The sequence below is a fragment of the Phacochoerus africanus genome, chromosome 15, assembly GCF_016906955.1.
Source record: "Phacochoerus africanus isolate WHEZ1 chromosome 15, ROS_Pafr_v1, whole genome shotgun sequence".
Classification (NCBI taxonomy): Eukaryota; Metazoa; Chordata; class Mammalia; order Artiodactyla; family Suidae; genus Phacochoerus; species Phacochoerus africanus.
In genome coordinates this window covers 41,170,930-41,188,349 of record NC_062558.1, presented here as the reverse complement: position 1 = coordinate 41,188,349, position 17,420 = coordinate 41,170,930, and the positions used below count along the sequence as shown (strand labels likewise).

The 17,420-nt window shown below is 43.4% G+C and overlaps 1 protein-coding gene across 13 annotated transcripts in view; it reads right to left on the bottom strand.

The window, feature by feature from the left end:
- Window positions 1–17,420, bottom strand: part of GIT2 (GIT ArfGAP 2) — a 55,590-nt gene that overhangs the window by 7,991 nt on the left and 30,179 nt on the right. For 2 of the 13 annotated variants that reach the window (XM_047760096.1, XM_047760097.1), the window contains exons 13-18: window positions 14,893–15,035; window positions 12,811–12,960; window positions 8,731–8,979; window positions 7,040–7,129; window positions 2,802–2,884; window positions 2,010–2,198 (exon numbers count right to left, since the gene is read on the bottom strand). In XM_047760096.1, coding sequence (XP_047616052.1) covers window positions 2,010–2,198; window positions 2,802–2,884; window positions 7,040–7,129; window positions 8,731–8,979; window positions 12,811–12,960; window positions 14,893–15,035 — 904 coding nt within the window. Of the gene's footprint in view, window positions 1–2,009; window positions 2,199–2,801; window positions 2,885–7,039; window positions 7,130–8,730; window positions 8,980–9,524; window positions 10,292–12,810; window positions 12,961–14,892; window positions 15,036–17,420 lie in introns of those variants that run through there. The other 11 variants (XM_047760101.1, XM_047760100.1, XM_047760098.1 and 8 more) reach the window with 10 other exon arrangements.

The following is a 17,420-nucleotide window of genomic DNA, read 5'->3' as shown; positions in this document are numbered from 1 at the left end:
AATGGATTTGTATATCTTAAAAAAAAAAAAAAAACTCAAGTTGTACCAAGCACCATACTGTGATCTATGAAGCCACAAACAGCCCCAGGGCAGATATTTATATTTTTGACAACTATCAGAGAGCAAAATAATGTCAGCATATTTTTGTTGTTGCTGTTTGAAATATGAGCAGGGAGCTTCTAAGCCTGGGGAAATGAGAAGTGAAGCATGTTTTTCAATGGCGAGAAAGCTCAGGGAAGAAGTTCACCCGTATCATGGTTCCTTGAAAGACTACTTGGGAACTGGAGTTCCCATCGTGGCTCAGCAGTAATGGAACCTGACTAGTATCCAAGAGGATGCAGGTTTGATCCCTGGCCTCACTCAGCGGGGTCAAGGATCCGGTGTTTGCCATGACCTGTGGTGTAGGTTGCAGACATGACTTGGATCCTGAATTGCTGTGGCTGCGGTATAAGCCGGCAGCTACAGCTCTGATTCGATGCCTAGACTGGGAAATTCCACAGGCTGCGGGTGCAGCCCTAAAAAAATAAATAAATAAATAAATAAGACTACTTGGGAAGGTGTGATAATGATGGCGCAAGGCTACAGTGCTGAGCAAAGGAACTCCACACCTGTATTGATGGGCATGAGACAGGATGTCGGGGGAAGTGGGGAGATAAACAGCTATATAATTTCTGTGGAAGGAGACTGAGAAATTATGCAGGTTCCTCTTTTTCTCTGAGGATCCTCCAGCAGCTCATCCACAAAGACTATCTCTGCTCCTTCAATAAATACTAACAATTCCTCTCTACTGAGTGGGAAATGATACTGGGAGAAGTCTTTACACAGCAAAAAGGAAAAGGGCAGAAAATGGGGAGGTAAGCACAGCAGCGCCAGGGACACAGACAATGCAAAAGGCACTGGTGCTTCTTTTCTGTGGAGGGGAACAGAGGGAAAAGAAGGAGCAGTAGGTAATGTGTTCCTTGAACAACGTTTGTTTGTGCAAAGGTGTAAAGAGAAGATCTTCACTGAAGCTCTGAACTTTCCAAACCTAATGAAAAAAAATAAGACTGTTCTTGGGTTTTGATCAAATTCTTCCACTTTCATCATCAACTCAGTGGGATGGTGTTAAACATTGAGTCATGACTGTATCTAGAGCAGGCCAGCCATGTGAAACTAAGATGCTACCCAGAACAGCTAACAACTTCCTTCTCAGAGAGTTCACCATCAGAGAACAAAGGGGAGAATCAGAAGGAGGGCCAGGGCCTTCTCTGCAGTAAGAAAGATCAGCTCTCATTTGTAGACCACTTGCTTAGATGCACACACAAATGCACACAATGAGGAACACAGTAAGAAATCAGACTGCTTTCAGAATACCTTCTATAGTAGCAAACTTCTCCTCAGCTAAGGAGACCACAGGGAACAGTGTGGCCGGGAGAATCTGTTGCCAGTTTTGAGGCAGCTTCCTTCATATCAAGAACTGGAGGAATTCCCGTCGTGGCGCAGTGGTTAACGAATCCGACTAGGAACCATGAGGTTGCGGGTTCGGTCCCTGCCCTTGCTCAGTGGGTTAACGATCCGGTGTTGCCGTGAGCTGTGGTGTAGGTTGCAGACTCGGCTCGGATCCCGAGTTGCTGTGGCTCTGGCGTAGGCCAGTGGCTATAGCTCTGATTCAACCCCTAGCCTGGGAACCTCCATATGCCGTGGGAGCGGCCCAAGATATAGCAACAACAACAACAACAACAACAACAAAAAAAAAGAACTGGAAATGTCACTACCCCAAATACGCTGCAATTCTATTTCTAGAGGCACTTAGATGCAGAGCACATCATAAGATGAAAGATTGAAATACTATGTTAAAAAAAATTTTTACAAATTTATTCTTTAGCCTGTGACATAAACTTGAAAATTTCAACAACTTTTACAGTTAGCAAAGTGAACAACAACAATAAAAGCATTCATAACTGGAGCAGCAGGTCTCCTCCAGAGCACGTGTATACATCCTGCCAGGCAGGATTTTCAAGCCCCCTTACCTGTCATGCTTATTCTCTTGGGCTGCTCTTAGGAGCTCCTGTATGTTTTTGGTAATCTGTTCAGTCTTGCGGATGACATCTTCGGTGCTGGGGAGGACGGGGCTCGGGGCTGCAGGGGGCTCTGTTGTGTCTGGACCAGAGCCATCACTGTGCCACACCATACTCCTTTGCCTTCCCTTTCTGCTGGACCTGTGAGCATCGAAGTGGTTAAATGTGACAGGTGCTTGGTTGATGCCTCTCTGCTTCTAGGAGCCACTGCCTGTGCATCTGCTGAAGGCACAAGCGGGCTGCTTTTGTGGTTTCCTTTATCCTGTCTGGCAGGAGCCTTGGGGTAGGGCTGGTTCAGCACCAGGCAGCCACAGCTCACAGGGAGGCTGCCTCACCCTCTCACGGGTCTGGACATGATGGCCTTCGTGGGACAGGGGAAGATGGGAAAGCGAGGGAATGACCTGAACAGGGAGGGTGTGTTGTTACAAAGCCACCCCAATCGAGCCGATTCCTTCAAATGCAGGGTAATTTAACACTGACTTGAAAATGAAGTGAAGAACTGACTTAGGTGCATTACAGAGACTCAGAATAAGTATAACCCGCTGGTGGAACTAAAAAAGGCCCCTGTGGCAATAATGTGAGATGAGAAGAGGTGTGAACTATGAACTTAGGCCGTGACATCTGAAGACCTTATGGGTCTGAAAACAGAGAAGTGGATGCAGGTGGTGAACCTCGCCTCCTGACCACGCTGCTAGGTCTCTGGTTTGAGAGCCCAGCCCCAGGGCATTCCTCCTGCAGATGTACCCCATGTCATCCAGGTCCCTGTCGTTGGGAGTGTTGTCATAGTCACTTTCAGGTGTGCTGTTCTGCTTCTCCAGCCTGGATGCCTACAAGACAAAAGGCAACCCCATTAGTTCAGAGCACCAGATGTGTTTTGGGCGCCTTCCCAGGAATCATTTACCTGTCAGGCTATGTGGCCTTCATGGCCCAGATCTCATCTGAGACAGAAGCCAATGCTTCATGGAAAATTTAGTTAAAAGACGAACACTGGGTCCAGAAATGATTTCTCTCCTTCTCTGCCCTGTTTTCTTCTTAGCTCCGTGGCTGCTCCACATGCAGATCCCCGGCATAAACTAACACAGACACGTAAGGATGCTCACCTTTTGTTCTCTAAGGAGTATGGAGATTAACTATCATATGATGGAACCCACTTAAAAAGCAAACTCGGGAGTTCCCATCGTGGCTCAGTGGTTAACAAACCCGACTAGTATCCGTGAGGATGTGGGTTCGATCCCTGGCCTTGCTCAGGGGGTTAAGGATCCAGCGTTGCTGTGAGCTGTGGTATAGGTTGCCGACACAACTCGGATCCTGTGTTGCTGTGGTGTAGACAGGCAGCTACAGGTCTGATTTGACCCCTAGCCTGGGAACCTCCATATGCCATGGGGCAGCCCTAAAAAAAGACAAAAAGAAAAAAAAAAAAAGCAAACACGTCAGCACATATATCAATAGACTGTCAGTGCTGGGAACCTGCAGATTAGATAGTCTAATGCCAGGTGGGAAAATGAAGGGCCAAAAAAGATGGGGCTCAGCCCCAAGGCCAAAGAGTCAGTAGAAAACCAGGACCAAGAACCTTCTTGTCCCTCTACATCCAACACTCCACACCTGGGGCCCTGAGGACCCACTGCTCAAACATGGTAGCTCAGAGATGGCTTGTGTAAGCCGCACAAGGAAACCAGAACCCAGTCATCTATTGCCATGTGTTGTTTGTGAACCAAAATGGATTAACCCAGTGTGATGCTTGGTTTCCAGCCACTTTTATCTGTCTCCCTAAACAGCTATCCCTTAAAATATAAAGATATGGTACAACTGCGGAGATTTAAAAAATGGGATGAAGGAATCCCACAACTCTTTTGAGCAAATGGCAGCACTGCTAAGTTTGGAGCCTTCCAGGGTGATAACATTTGAAGGGGACCACATTCCTTTAATGGGGACCATATTAGTTCTGCAGTCTTTAATAAAAGTGATTTTCCCACAGTATTTATTTTATCCACAGTGCTTGAGAATTTCTTCATGTGAACAGAAATCAGTGGAAGGTGATTTAAAATTGAAACTGATTACAACTTGCAAAATACAAACATGAGGTATTTCCAGCCTTACGCCTTGAATTTAATCCAAGTTAATCAAAACATGTGACTAAAGAATTTTATTGACGTTGTAATAAAATGTGGCTAAAGATACAGCTGTAAAGGTAGAGGGCTTTGTTTGAACATTGTAGCTTCATCCAAAAGAATGGCTCCCTTGGAGTAAGTCAGTTAAGAAAGTCTACGTCAAGTTTAATTTGCTCCTCACTGGTAGTGCTGCCAGGCCTTCTGGCTGCCCTAAGCAGGCAGGCGGCCGGCCCCGAGATGGGGAAGTCTCCTAACTCACACACCACATTGTGCTTACTATCCCCATGGCCTCGCTCTCTCTCCTCTCCCAGGATGAATGCTCCTCCACCTGCTGAGGTCTTTCTCTTTTCCCCTCAAAGCTCTATTTGGTTCCAGCCACTCTCACATAAGACACCCGCACTGGGATCCTAAAAATTCAAAATAGGAGTTCATACTGTAACCGCTCAAATTCACCTGGCAAATGATTAAAGTGTGGGATTGGGGAGTTCCCAGGTGGTCTAGTGGTTAAGGACTTGGCGTTGTCACTGCTGTGGCTCAGATTCAATTCCTGGCCAGGAAACTTCCATGAGCTATGGACTGACCAAAAAAAAAAAAAAAAAAAGTGCTGGCCTGGAGCTATACAGAGAGTCTGTAAAGCTATGCCCTGTAAAAACTACTACCACATTGAAGATCCCTTTGTTTAGATCTCCTACCAGCAAGCAGTTCTGCTTCACTTGCTGCTTTTGATTTGCCTTTTTGAATAAATCAATGAGTTACTAGTTACTGGACGTCTAGATGGAAGACCAAAGGCAGGCACTGTATCCACCGCAGAGAACAGTGAAACCAGGATCTTTCAGGGATGATCTCAAAAAAACAAAACAAAACAAAACTCTTCTTACCTTTCACAGAGAATATGTGATTAAGCTTTAAATTTATTTTCCTTTAGTTTTTGTACACACACAAAGTATAAAATGGAAGGTAAAAAACTTACATTTAAATAATTATTCTGGAAAATTTGTCTAGAGCTGCTCCAGTGGGAAAAGCTAGAAAATAGATTTAAACTCATATAGCTTATAAAAGCACTCAAGGAGTTTTTGCTGTGGCACAACAGGATCAGCAGTGTCTCCAGAGTGCGGGGACACAGGATTGATCCCGGGCCTGGCACAGTGGATTAAGGATCTGGCATTGCCACAGCTGCAGCACGGCAGCTCAGATCTGACCCCTGACCTGGGAACTCCATACGCCACAAGGTGGACAAAAAAAAAAAAAAAAAGTACTCAGGAAATGTTTCTGAAGTACAGAAAACAAAACATAGCAATAACCATCCAGGAAATCAGTTAACTTACATTAAATCCTTCATCAATGTCAACAAAAGCATATTTCAGGGTTTCAGATTAGCCAGAATTTAATTTTATGAAAATTATTGTAAACATGCAGAACTAAGACTTGTTAGTTAAAAGTGCTGCTCTCTCAAAGCTGTTAATAGAGAAGTTACTTTATAGCTGGTGCTGGTTCCCTTTATTTAACAGATTTGTAGTTTTCTCTGAAGATAGACACACCGTGAAAACCTAAACTCACAGTGAAGCTGTCAGGAGCAATCAGGACCATCAGTTTAAATTGACTCGTATAAAATGATGTATCAGCAAACATTTCTTGCAATAATTTCTCAAAACTACCAAAAAACTTTTAACATTTTCACAGTGGACAAAAGAGGTTTCCATGACTCTTTGACTCTTATTAACAAAATTTCAAGAGATATTTCTATTGAACGGTCTTTTAGTTTAAGTGAAATATTGTAATAAAAACACTGCAGTTCAATTTCAGAACTGCCCAGAAGATAGTAGCATATGTCAAGGGCTCTTCTTAGTAGACTACCTCAAAAGTGCAGAAAAGAACCCTCAAGCCTTATGGCTTGATGAGCCATAAGGCACTGGCAGCATGAAAGAAGATTCATCTATCATTCCTTCCAATGTGGAGAGAATAGACAAAGGCCCAGTGCAGATCCCACCTTGTCTGTAAAGGAAGTCCTTCACCCACAGCACCCCCGTCTCCTCTCACCTTAGTTACACTACCCTTCCAGTAAAAAGTGGGGGAGCCAGGACCTGGACACAGATCTTCAAAGCCTGTGCCCTTCCATGACTGTCCCAGACTGCCGTTCGTGTACTCTTCATACATGAAAGTACTTCTTAAACTGACAGTGCTTTGGGGAGCAGGGATGTCACCTGGAGTCCTTGGGACTCTTTAACCGACTTACCAGAAAGAAGGCTGGGCATGGAGGAGGTGCTGGATAAATACTTTTTGCCTGGCTACTCTAAAAGGAGCTTATTTACCTGGATGCTCTACGGTTACTGGGAAGGTAAATTATACATCAGTAAGCTGGACTTGGCCAACTAACAAAGTGAATGGCTTCGTACTAAAAGCTGCCTACACCTCCAATGCGGCTACATGCTGAAAAATCTTGGTTTTGTCAAGTTGCCGACATAAAATATGTCAAGAGTTAAAAAAAAAGAAAAAAGAAAAAAAGCACTGTGTCTCAGTGTTTCCGTTCGTATACGAGCTCTCTGAACGAACTAGACAGATTTTCTCTATTACATTTAACCAGCAGCCAGCTAATTTTCTGATTGTTTAAGAAGGCAGTATGCTCAGAATAAATGTTAAAAGGGTTAAACATCACGTGCAACTGAGCAATGTGGAGTTAGATGTGTGTGAGGGACCGTGTGCACGTGCGTGTATGTGCACGCCGCTAGACAGTGTGACACCAGGAGGGAAGCGCTGCCTCATGCAGGACAGAGGGCAGTTAGTGAAGGCCAGGGGGGCCAGGGGGCTGGGAGAAGCACAAAGCCCCAGGCGCACGGCCCCTCCTCCAGAGAGCAGACCATTCAGAGTGTACTTAACCCTTCGGGCACTCTCGTCCCTGGACCAGGAAAGTGTGGAGGGGAAGGAAGGCAGAGATGAAGAGGAGGTCACAAGCGCACTCCTCCCGATCTGGAAGGGGAAAAAGAAACACAGTGGGGAAAACACAAAACCAACAAAAAAACCCTAGCACCTACCCTGGCTTTGGCCCAGGTTTCCCAGTAAAAAGATCCCACAAAGCAACTCACTATGTGAGATCAGCGCTGAAACTTCCACGCTTGCCAATGGCAGGTTCCCCAGAGATGTTTAATCCTGAGTGAAATGCCTCTCAGAGATTACTTGGAATTTGTGAGGCTACTTTTCTATGAGGGAAAAAACAATGCCTAGCATAATTTGTCAAATTTGCCAGTCATTTTTGTTTGTTTGTTTGTTTTTTTAATGGACAGCCTTAAATGAATATCTGTGTTTTAATCAGGACAAATAGTATGAAATGAAAAACTATACAAATGATTTAAAGTTGGTATGTGCTATTAATCTACTCTTTAGTACAAACAATAGAACTTTTGTAATAATATGACATTCTTACATTCTAAATGTTTCTAAAACAAAAAAGTACACTGTGAAAATTGACAAAGTAGCTGTTCTTAAATTTCGTTTTTAGTTATACAAAAATAATACTCTTAACTTAGTTCAATGGCATTCGCATTACACCAAATGCAACAAATCAATTGCCTTAGAATGTTTAGCAGAAACAAAAAGTTGAAGTCGTGGATTCCCAATTACAATTTAACAACACTGTAATTTTACCACACCGAAGCCTAACAAAGTTAAACGAGGGTTTCATTTACTAGACGATATCCTTTACTTTGTATTTACTTTGAGAATTTTTTTGAAATTCCTATAAAAGTAGACTGAAGAACATCTCGGACATTCAAAAAAATAAATATTACTCTGAAAAAAACATCATGTAGGTTGACATTTTGTCGAAACATAGGTTCTTAAATTAATCCAAAAGAAAGAAAGTATTTGAAAATCTCGCAACACAATACTTAATCCACTGTAAAATAAGAGTGTTAGCAGCCTATTACAGAACGCAATCTTTCAAATGCAACACTTTTAAAATTGATGCTGAGTTTTTACATCTCATTCTTACAAAATGGAAAAGCAACACTTTCTCTAGGCAGGGGAGGAAGGGGACAAGCCAGCTAAGCAGACACACTGACCACAAGTGCAGGGGCTGCGGGGGCCCAGAGGCTTCCAGACCAGGCCTGCGTACCCAGACCGCTGACACCATCCGCTCCACTGGGAGGAGCAGGAAAGGCACCTGGAATTCTAAGGGCTCCTGTCTGTAATGGGCACATACCTATCCACCTCAAAGATGGCACTTAACTTCTGCTGGTAACCTTTACAATTTTTATTTTTGTTAATGGGGAAGGAAGCTTGTTACCAAAAAAGTTCTAAAAGTGGCTGACTGGGAAAGATACTATGGATACAGGGGAGAAAAACTGGGAGAGGGGCTGAGCCAGAGCCAGGATCCCCCAGGGTAGTTGTGGCTCTGAGTGCTTGTGGGAACATCGCAAGCACCTGGCGACATGTTAATACAGCAAACACAAGGAAGACTCTTGTAGCCCAATTTAGCAAAGCAGAGACTGGGGACCTGCAGGTTCAGAAGAGGGAAGGCAGGAGTCAGGCTGGACAGAGTGAAGAGCAGAAGCGCCAGTGGTGTTACTTACGTGCGAGGGGAAGGGCTGGAGCCTCGTCCTGCTCTCTTCGGGGTGGTTCACTTCTCCCATTGGGAGATATGGTTTCTGACCTGATCCCGTCTCGTACATGGACATGGGCCTACTGCCCCGGGCAGACGGACGTCGCTTTAAGGAAGAGTGGTTGGAAGTGTCTGTGTACTCAGAACCCGTTTGCACCTGATATATATTGGTTGTGGCCTGTTTCCTGAGGTTCGAATTTTCACTCTGGAGTGTTTGAAGCTGAAAGAAATGTTTGGCAGTGGGACTGTGTTTTTCTATAGCAAGCAGAAAAAGCAAACATTAAGTAAATGCACACAACTACCTGCTCTAACAATAAGAACAATAACAGCTTGCTGGGTTGAAAGTCAAAGGCAACTACACACAAAAACTCTTCTAGAAGGAGTGAAATGCAAACAACTCTCTTCATCACTTAAGCAAACGGAGTAGCTAATTTCTGAATATGGAAAAGTTGCAGTTTGGATATTTTTTGAAGCGAAACATCTAGACACTTAAAAATTGGTCACGGGAAATATGTGCAGGCAAGCTGTACTCTGGGTTATTCTAAGGCTGTTTCAAGCAAGAGCTTGAGATCATTAAGACATCACTTAGGTAACGTGCCTTTTGAATGAGGCCTGAGCAATTTGCAAATGCCAAAAATGTCAGCAGACACCAAGGAAGCAGCACAGGGATAACTAGAGTTGCTTTGCAAAGCAAGAAAGGCAGTGAAATCCAGCTTATGAAAAAATCAGATGAGCTATTGCTTCCCAAAAAGCCAACAAGAAAAATTAAGATCAACAAGTTTTTATTACATAATACTCTTTGATATTCCAAACAATTAGCACTTTTGAAAAAAGAGTGGGAAATATGATAAGTTTGCTATATTAACATATCAAGAAGAAAACCGGAGACCTATTGAACTATCAACATCTTCATCTGAATGCTCCACGTAGCACGGGCGCTGCCCTCTGGTGATCGGTCATCTCAGCCAGGGCCGGAATACGTGGCCTCTCTCTCCTGTGGCTCTGTCGCCCAAAAATGTGACCATGGTGGTGTCAGCTTTAAACACTATAACCTGCCTGGCACCACCCCGTTTTAGTTAGAGGCTGTCACTTGCAGACCCTGAACGCTCTTTCCATTCCTCACATGCAGGCTGCTTCATGGTGTTGGATGACTTAGAATTAAGGGATCAGCAAGGAATCGTGTTACTCTTTAGCATCTGGCATTTTAAACACAATTAACTGAGTCCAGGCTGCACAACGTCCTTTCCCTCTGGTGCTCCTCCATCTTCCAGGGCGTTTTATAAGCTGGGTGTGGTGTGAGTTCAGCTGTCTACTCTTTGACAGAGATCGTAAAATCTGACCAAATTCCCCACCAGGGCCAAGGCTTAAGTCCATAAGCAACTGTGTTTGCACCAGAAGATCATTACTTTTTCAAAAGCAAACCCATTCAGTGTTAGGAGTTACTTTCAATTTCTATTTAGAAAGCACCGATCTGTGAAAAATACACCAATAGTGGCTGCTCCTCTTCATTAATTAGCATCATTTCCAAGCAACTGTCAAATGTGAAAGATCAGACACAAATCATGCTACTTTATCAACTATATATATTAAAAAAACTTTACCTAACTTTGAAATAAAACCAAAGCATCTTCGCTAAATAATTTCCACATACTTTTTATTAATAGTGCCAAATTTTTGTGAAAGTCTGATTTACAGCCTCTGCCACAAAAATACCCTCATTCTCACTTTGCTCAAAGAGTGATTCCCTAAGGAATGAGAGATGGCTTCCACAGCAGAAAGGCTTTGGGGGCATAACTTACATCTGCGACTCCCTTGCCAAAGGAAGAACAGCTGCAAGGTGACAAGCAGTGACTGGCAATTCCTACAGTCCAGGATACAGACAGACATAAAATGCCTGTCAAAGCTGGTTATTAGGGAACTCGTATCCTAAAGTAAAACAGTCAAGGTCCAACCAGTGAGGAACATAACTGACGTGCCCCTTAGTGAGGGACTGGGGGAATGGCCACAGGCTTGTCCATGTGAAAACCTTGAGAGGTTCTTAGACAAGGTCTTGAAATCTGAAACTTTATCTTAACACTTTTCACATCTCTAAAACATCCAGCTGGGACTTTGCTTGAATGTGTTTTGATAAGCACAAGTTCCTAGTCTCAATTTCATTTATTTATTTATTTATTTATTTATTTATTATTTTGGGGGTCATGCCTGAGGCATGTGGAAATTCCTAGGCCAGGGTTTGAACCTGTGCCACAACACTGACCCGAGCTGATGCAGTGACAATGCCAGATCCATAACCAGCTGTGCCACAAGGGAACTCCCCCGGTCTCAATTTTTAAAAATTTTAGGACTCTGAATTTAGAGAGATGTCCTCAGATAAATGTGAAGGATTCTTATCTTAACAAGAAACAGACTACACTTTTTTGTCTGAAAGAATGTAACAAAATGAAAAGTTACAGATAGTTTCAGAAATCAAAAGCATTTCTAGGAATTGAGGAGATAATCCATGAGCAACTGCAAATAATTCCACTCTGCATTTCTTAAAGTAGCTCAAGACATTTGCTTTCAGAGATATGAGGTCCTCTCTGGTGATTTCTACAAATGCTAGAAGGAGTACTATAGGATTAAAAACGGTGATGCTTAGCAGACTGATTTACAGTGGCAAAGTCAACATGTTTCAGAAAAAGTCAACTCAAAATTAAGTTATTGGTTCAATTAATGGGACAACTACAATTCCTTAGACAAAAGATATTTCAGAAAAGACAGAAGATGTGCAAGCCCTGTATGTTTTGGCAAAAGGGCTCTAGGATTTTTCATGGCTGCACACAAGCCCTAGACAGAGCCAGGGTGACACAGAACAAGGATTGGATTAAAATGTGATCTATCTTCAGGCCTTCTTGACTCTTTCTATTATAGGTATTGAGGCCATCTATCTCAAAACATCTCCAAAAATGCTCTAGAACTCAACAGCAACAGTCTTAGAGCAAGCTGCATGGCAGCGTCCTTCCCTGACAAGTGGAAGGGCATGGGCCTCTTTTTAGTTCTTCAGCCTTCCTTTGAGAAGCATCACTGAAAAGGAAGCCCAGCCACAAACGAAATGCACTTTGTCCTCTGTTCTTGATGATGACTCTGAAGCATTACCCTTCAAATGACAGTAGGAAGACACAGATATATATTTGCTTCTGTTTTAGGGAAGGGTGCACAATCTCATTTTGTGGAAAAGTGAATGATGGGAGCAGTACCCACAAAGTCTTGGGCAGAATTTAGAATTTTTCCATTTCCTTATCTTAGCATTCTCATAAAGAATTACATACGTCATCCCCTCTTAAGCATATTCCTTGCTACCATTAGCCACCCTCTTTTTAAGAATTAATCTATTAATGTATTTCTAGTTCTTGCAAAAGGCAGCAAACAAGGAAATGCTGCGCAAATGGGATTGTATCTCACTAGCGTACAGCTGTCACTAGTACAGATGCACTGTTTTTTTATATTTATCAAGGACCTACTCTGTGGCTCTGAGGATATAAATTAGTGGTAAGCACTGGTGAAAAAATAAAGTGGGGGTGTGGGACTGGGTTGCCAGGGTAGGGGTAGGTGGCATCTCAGAATAAGAGTGAACAGGGATAGTGCCCCTTGTGCGGCCTGGGGTGCGGTGTGGGATGCTGATAAACACATACACCTGTCCTGGGCTTTCATCTGCCTCTGTCTTCATGGTGTGCTTATTCTTTAGAACAAGCAATAAACAGGAAAAATCACATCCATGGAGTGGCATCCAGCTTTCCAGGAAGGACAGGATAGCGCAAGGGTTTATATAACAGATACAAACACTTCATAAGCTGTAATGTCTCTCCTGCTTGGGGATCTTACACTGGATTTATTTCTCAACAAAGCTACTTGATTTAAAATATCCAAATACATACTGCTTCCAAAAAGACAGCTTAGCCCAAAGATTTCTAGGTCCGTTTTTCTTCCTTCTGACCGCAAGCTTTATGCCTGGGATTTTTTCCTTATACTATGGGGGTTAAAGAGTCAATCCTGGCATTTATTGACATGTTACCTTTTTCTGCATAATTCTCAGCTCGTCACTCAAGTTGTTATTCACCTTCATTAGCTGTTGTATCTTGGCCTCAGAAGCCACTAGGGCGTTTTTGACCTCCATAAATTCCTGCACAGTGACTGGTCCATCTGATAAATCTGAATCTAGGCTCTAAAAATAAATTGGGGAAAATGTTCACAATCTGAGATGATAACATTCAAGACTAACAGCTCAAGAATTTCAAATTCTGACCATGCCAGCTGGACTGCAAAGCTAATCAAACTAAATCAAGGCTTCTGAGACTAATGCAAAAATAAAACATAAAGGCAGGGCTACTATAATATTTGAAAAATGTTAGAATCAATCTTTTCTAACAGATCAGACAGTAGGGCTACAGATCAGACAGTGGGGCTACAAATCTACTCTGACAATGACTCTGTGTACATCTGTCTTGTCTGCCTTTCCCTTGCTCATTCATTTTACTTATTTTATTCATCATTTCATTAATTCACTCAATCCAACAGATTTTTACTGAGCATCAGGCAGTGTTCTAGGGGCTTGGGATACATAAGAAAACAGATAAGGATTCCTGCTTCCATGGTGTTTATATCTCAAGAGGGTAAAAAATAAAAGTAAATAATGATATTGTATGACAGAAGTTGATAAATGCTATGGAAAACAGACTGGAGCAGAGTGAGGGGGTGGGAAGCTGAAGTAGGGGGTGAAGGTGGATACATTTTAACTAGACAGGAGGGGTAAGCCTTTGGGTAGGTAGAGTACGAGCAATGGCCTGAAGGAGGTGAGAACGTGGCTGGCTGGGGACAGAGCTCAGCTAGAGGGAGTGGGTGTGGAGAAGGACAGTCAGTCTAGGGACCCCGTCATGCTGCATCCTGTCATGACTTGGTTTTTACTCAGGTGAGCCCAGTGATTCTGGGGAGACCAGGCAGAGGTGACTCCTGCCATCCCCTGCATCTGCCAACGGCACCACAGCTGTGTAAGCTGGAAAAGTCTGAACATACCTCCTCTAAGTCTATTTTCCCACTTCAAACATCCAACTTATTGTCAAGACCTGTCTTCTTTCCAGCTTCGTGTTCATCCATTTTCACGTGTGTGCTGAGCCCCTCTGGGACGGGCTTGGGAGACTCAGCAGTGAGTGGACCAGCCAGGCCCTTGTGCCCTGTCCCCAGGCTCACTGTGCCTACAGTGACTTCTCTTCCACCCAAGCCCTCCCAGCCGGGGCCCTGAGGTGAGCCTGCGTCAGCTCTTATTTGGACCTCTTCAGCACCTCCAGACCTGGGTTCCCTTCCTCTACTCTCTGGCCCCCCAGAACAGTTCTCCCAAAACAGAGGGCCCAAGAGGGCTGATCACCACTCCCCTGACCTGCCTAACAGCTTCCTGGGCTCTGCACTGCCGGCTGAGGTCCAGGCTCTTGGGTCTGACTCACATTCCTGCACGGTTGACCCCCGCCCTCTGCTTCAGCTTTTTGGCTCCCACTCCTTTCAGGCTGCCTCCACACATGACCAGATTTCCCCCAGATGCCACTGTCTCACTTTCTCTCTGCCTGGATCCCCTCCCCTGCCTCTCCACGTGCCCACACCCCAGGCAGCCCTTAAGGTACACCTTAAGAGCCATCCGGTTTACACAGCCTCTTGATACTCCCTGTTGGCAACAACCTAGGTCTCCTTTCACACACACACGCCCTTCTCTTTGTGCTTGTGATGCTTGTCCTGGGCAGTGATGGCCTCCTAGAGGAAAGGGACTAGCCCTCACTCAGGAGACTACCATCCAGAGAAGTCACTTGGTAAACATTTATTGAAAGAATAAAACCCACCACCCCGCCCCTCATAGGCTTTATAAAGTCAAAACTGCAGCAAGGCTGTGATGCAGCAATTGACTCGGGGATAAAGGACCCCCTATTTTAAAACTATTTACCTCACTGCCCTTTGCTTGGCCTAAGCTAGCAGTAAACCCAACTTTACCTCCAGAGCACTTTTCACAGGGCTAGCCCTCAAGTGCTTCACAAATCAGGCAAATCTGTAGGAGGGAAGATCTGAAAAGGAAACATATTCTCCCTTTCTATGTGTGATGTGTCTGTCACCTCACCTTCTGCCTGTGTGCCTTGCTTGCAGTGGCTTCCAGATCCGTTTCTTCATCTGATGCCACACTGTCATAGTCTGGCTGGTCATTGTCCTGACTCTCAATACTGTGCTGGTTACTGATTGTTTTCAGTATGAGCTCCACATTGTCTATCAATAGAAGCAAATAACTTTACCTCAGGCTTAAAACAAAACAAAACAAAACAACGCAATTTTTCTTTAAAAAAAAAAAAAAGCCAATTAAAAGACCCAAAAAAAAAGAGCAAGTGAGAAATAGCAAGGTCATATTCACAGCAGTGTAGGGGTAACAGAGTGAGTTACAGATTGGACAGATGTCCCACAATAAACTTAGGCATCCCTGTACCACCTCCCAAATGTGGGCAAATTCATTAGATGGTTTAGGAAAGAGTTGCTCAGATTAAAGAGGGAGATTCTCAAGTTTGTAATCATTCAAGGAAATAGAGTATAGCGTGAAATCATAAAAATAAAGCTGTAACTAATGTAAGATTAACTGTAATTATAATTGTAACTTGTTTGCAAGGTAATGTCAAGTCAAAACAGAAAGGAGGAGTTCCTATTGTGGTTCAGCAGAAACGAATCCAACTAGTATCCATGAGGATAAGGGTTCGATCCCTGGCTTTGTTCAGTGGGTTAAGAATCCGGCATTGCCATGAGCTGTGGTGTAGGTCACAGACAGGCTTGGATCCTGCATTGCTGCAGCTGTGGTGTAGGCCAGCAGCTGCAGCTCCAACTCAACCCCTAGCCTGGGAACCTCCATATGCTGCACATGTGGCCCTAAAAAGAAAAAACAAAACAAAACAAAAAAAACCCAGAAAGGAAGTTGTTAAAGTGGAGCATAGAAACTAGGTGCTCAAAAGAATAGGCACACTGGCACTTCATTAGCTAATGCCAGTGAGAGAAAGAGAAGAAGGAAGACCCGTTGGACACACACGCGCACAGCAGGAAGGTGTGGTCTACAGGGAAGTAGGATGGCTCTGTCAGCTCTGACACATCTTGAGTAAAAGATTTCACATACTATCCAAGTTTCTCCACTTTCTTTCAGGCAATGCAAGCAAACCTCTAATTTTCAAAATTTTTTTCTCAATATTTTAATGGATGACATCTGGATGATCAATCACTTTCACTTAAAAGGAATTTTTAATTTTTAAAATTATTTGAGATCTACATATCATCAGATTACAGAAGTAATAAAGATTCAGTATAGAAAAATTGAAACTAATGATATTCAGTCACAGCTATTGATAAATGCTGTCCTATTTCTTTCCAGTCTTTTTCCTAAGCGTGTGTGTGTATATATATACATACATACAATTTCATTATTTGTAGCAGTTACTGTCTATAAAGTTGCTGTGAAGACCAAATTAGCAAATACTGAAGCACTGCTCTGAGTGGAAACACCAGGTGAGCTTCCTCCTAATCCCTGGGCACATTTTTGTCAAGTGATCAATACATAATCTGTGTTACATGTGTTTCTGTTTAAAGACACTTTTACTATACACTGTCCATTCATCATCACTGAACTCATGGTACAGAGCACTGTAACTCAAGCCTGAACAAAGTTACCGAGCACACATATTTTCTCCATTAGGCATATCACAGCCTTCTTGCATTTAAGAATCCTACACAGGGAGCTCCTGTCTTGGCTCGGTGGAAATAAATCTGACTAGCATCCAAGGATGCAGGTTTGACCCCTGGCCTTGCTTAGTGGCTTAACAATCTGGCATTTCCATGAGCTGTGGTGTAGGTCACAGACATGGCTCAGATCTGGGTGTTGCTGTGGCTGTGGTATGGGCAGGCAGCTACAGTCCCAATTTGACCCCTAGCCTGGGAACCTCCATTAAGTCAAGGGTATAGAGCTAAAAAGACAAAAAAAGAACCCTACACAGTTCTTCAGCACTGAACTTGCTGGGGGACCTTTTTATTTTTATCTTTTAGGGCCGTACCTGCAGCATATGGAAGTTTCCAGGTTAGGGGTCTAATGGGAGCTGCAGCTGCCAGCCTGCACCACAGCCACAGCAAGATGAGCTGCAGCTGCCAGCCTGTACCACAGCTTACGGCAACACCGGATTCTTAACCCACTGAACGAAGCCTGGGATCAAACCCACATCCTCATGGACACTAGTCAGGTTTGTTACCACTCATGTCGTCTGAAATCATGGACAAAAAAAAGCACAAAAATGTGGAAGATGTGGCACTAAACAGACCTCAAAAAGGAAACTTGCGTACAGTATAAGAACTGAACTAAAAGGCAGAGCTTGGCCTTGTTCAGTCTCAGCTGGGAACATACATGTGTTTCGGGTAGCTCAAATTTTTAACCACTCTGCCCACATCCACAACTAACCATGAAAGTGTTTTGAGTATAGTTTTAAGGTAACAATTCATCAACTTTGATGAATAGGTGAACTGGCAAATATATGATCTGTAAATAATGAGGCTTGACTGTGCATTTATATTTACATGTGATATATTCACTTGTACATATGTATGTATAAAAATGTATTTCTTAGGAGTTCT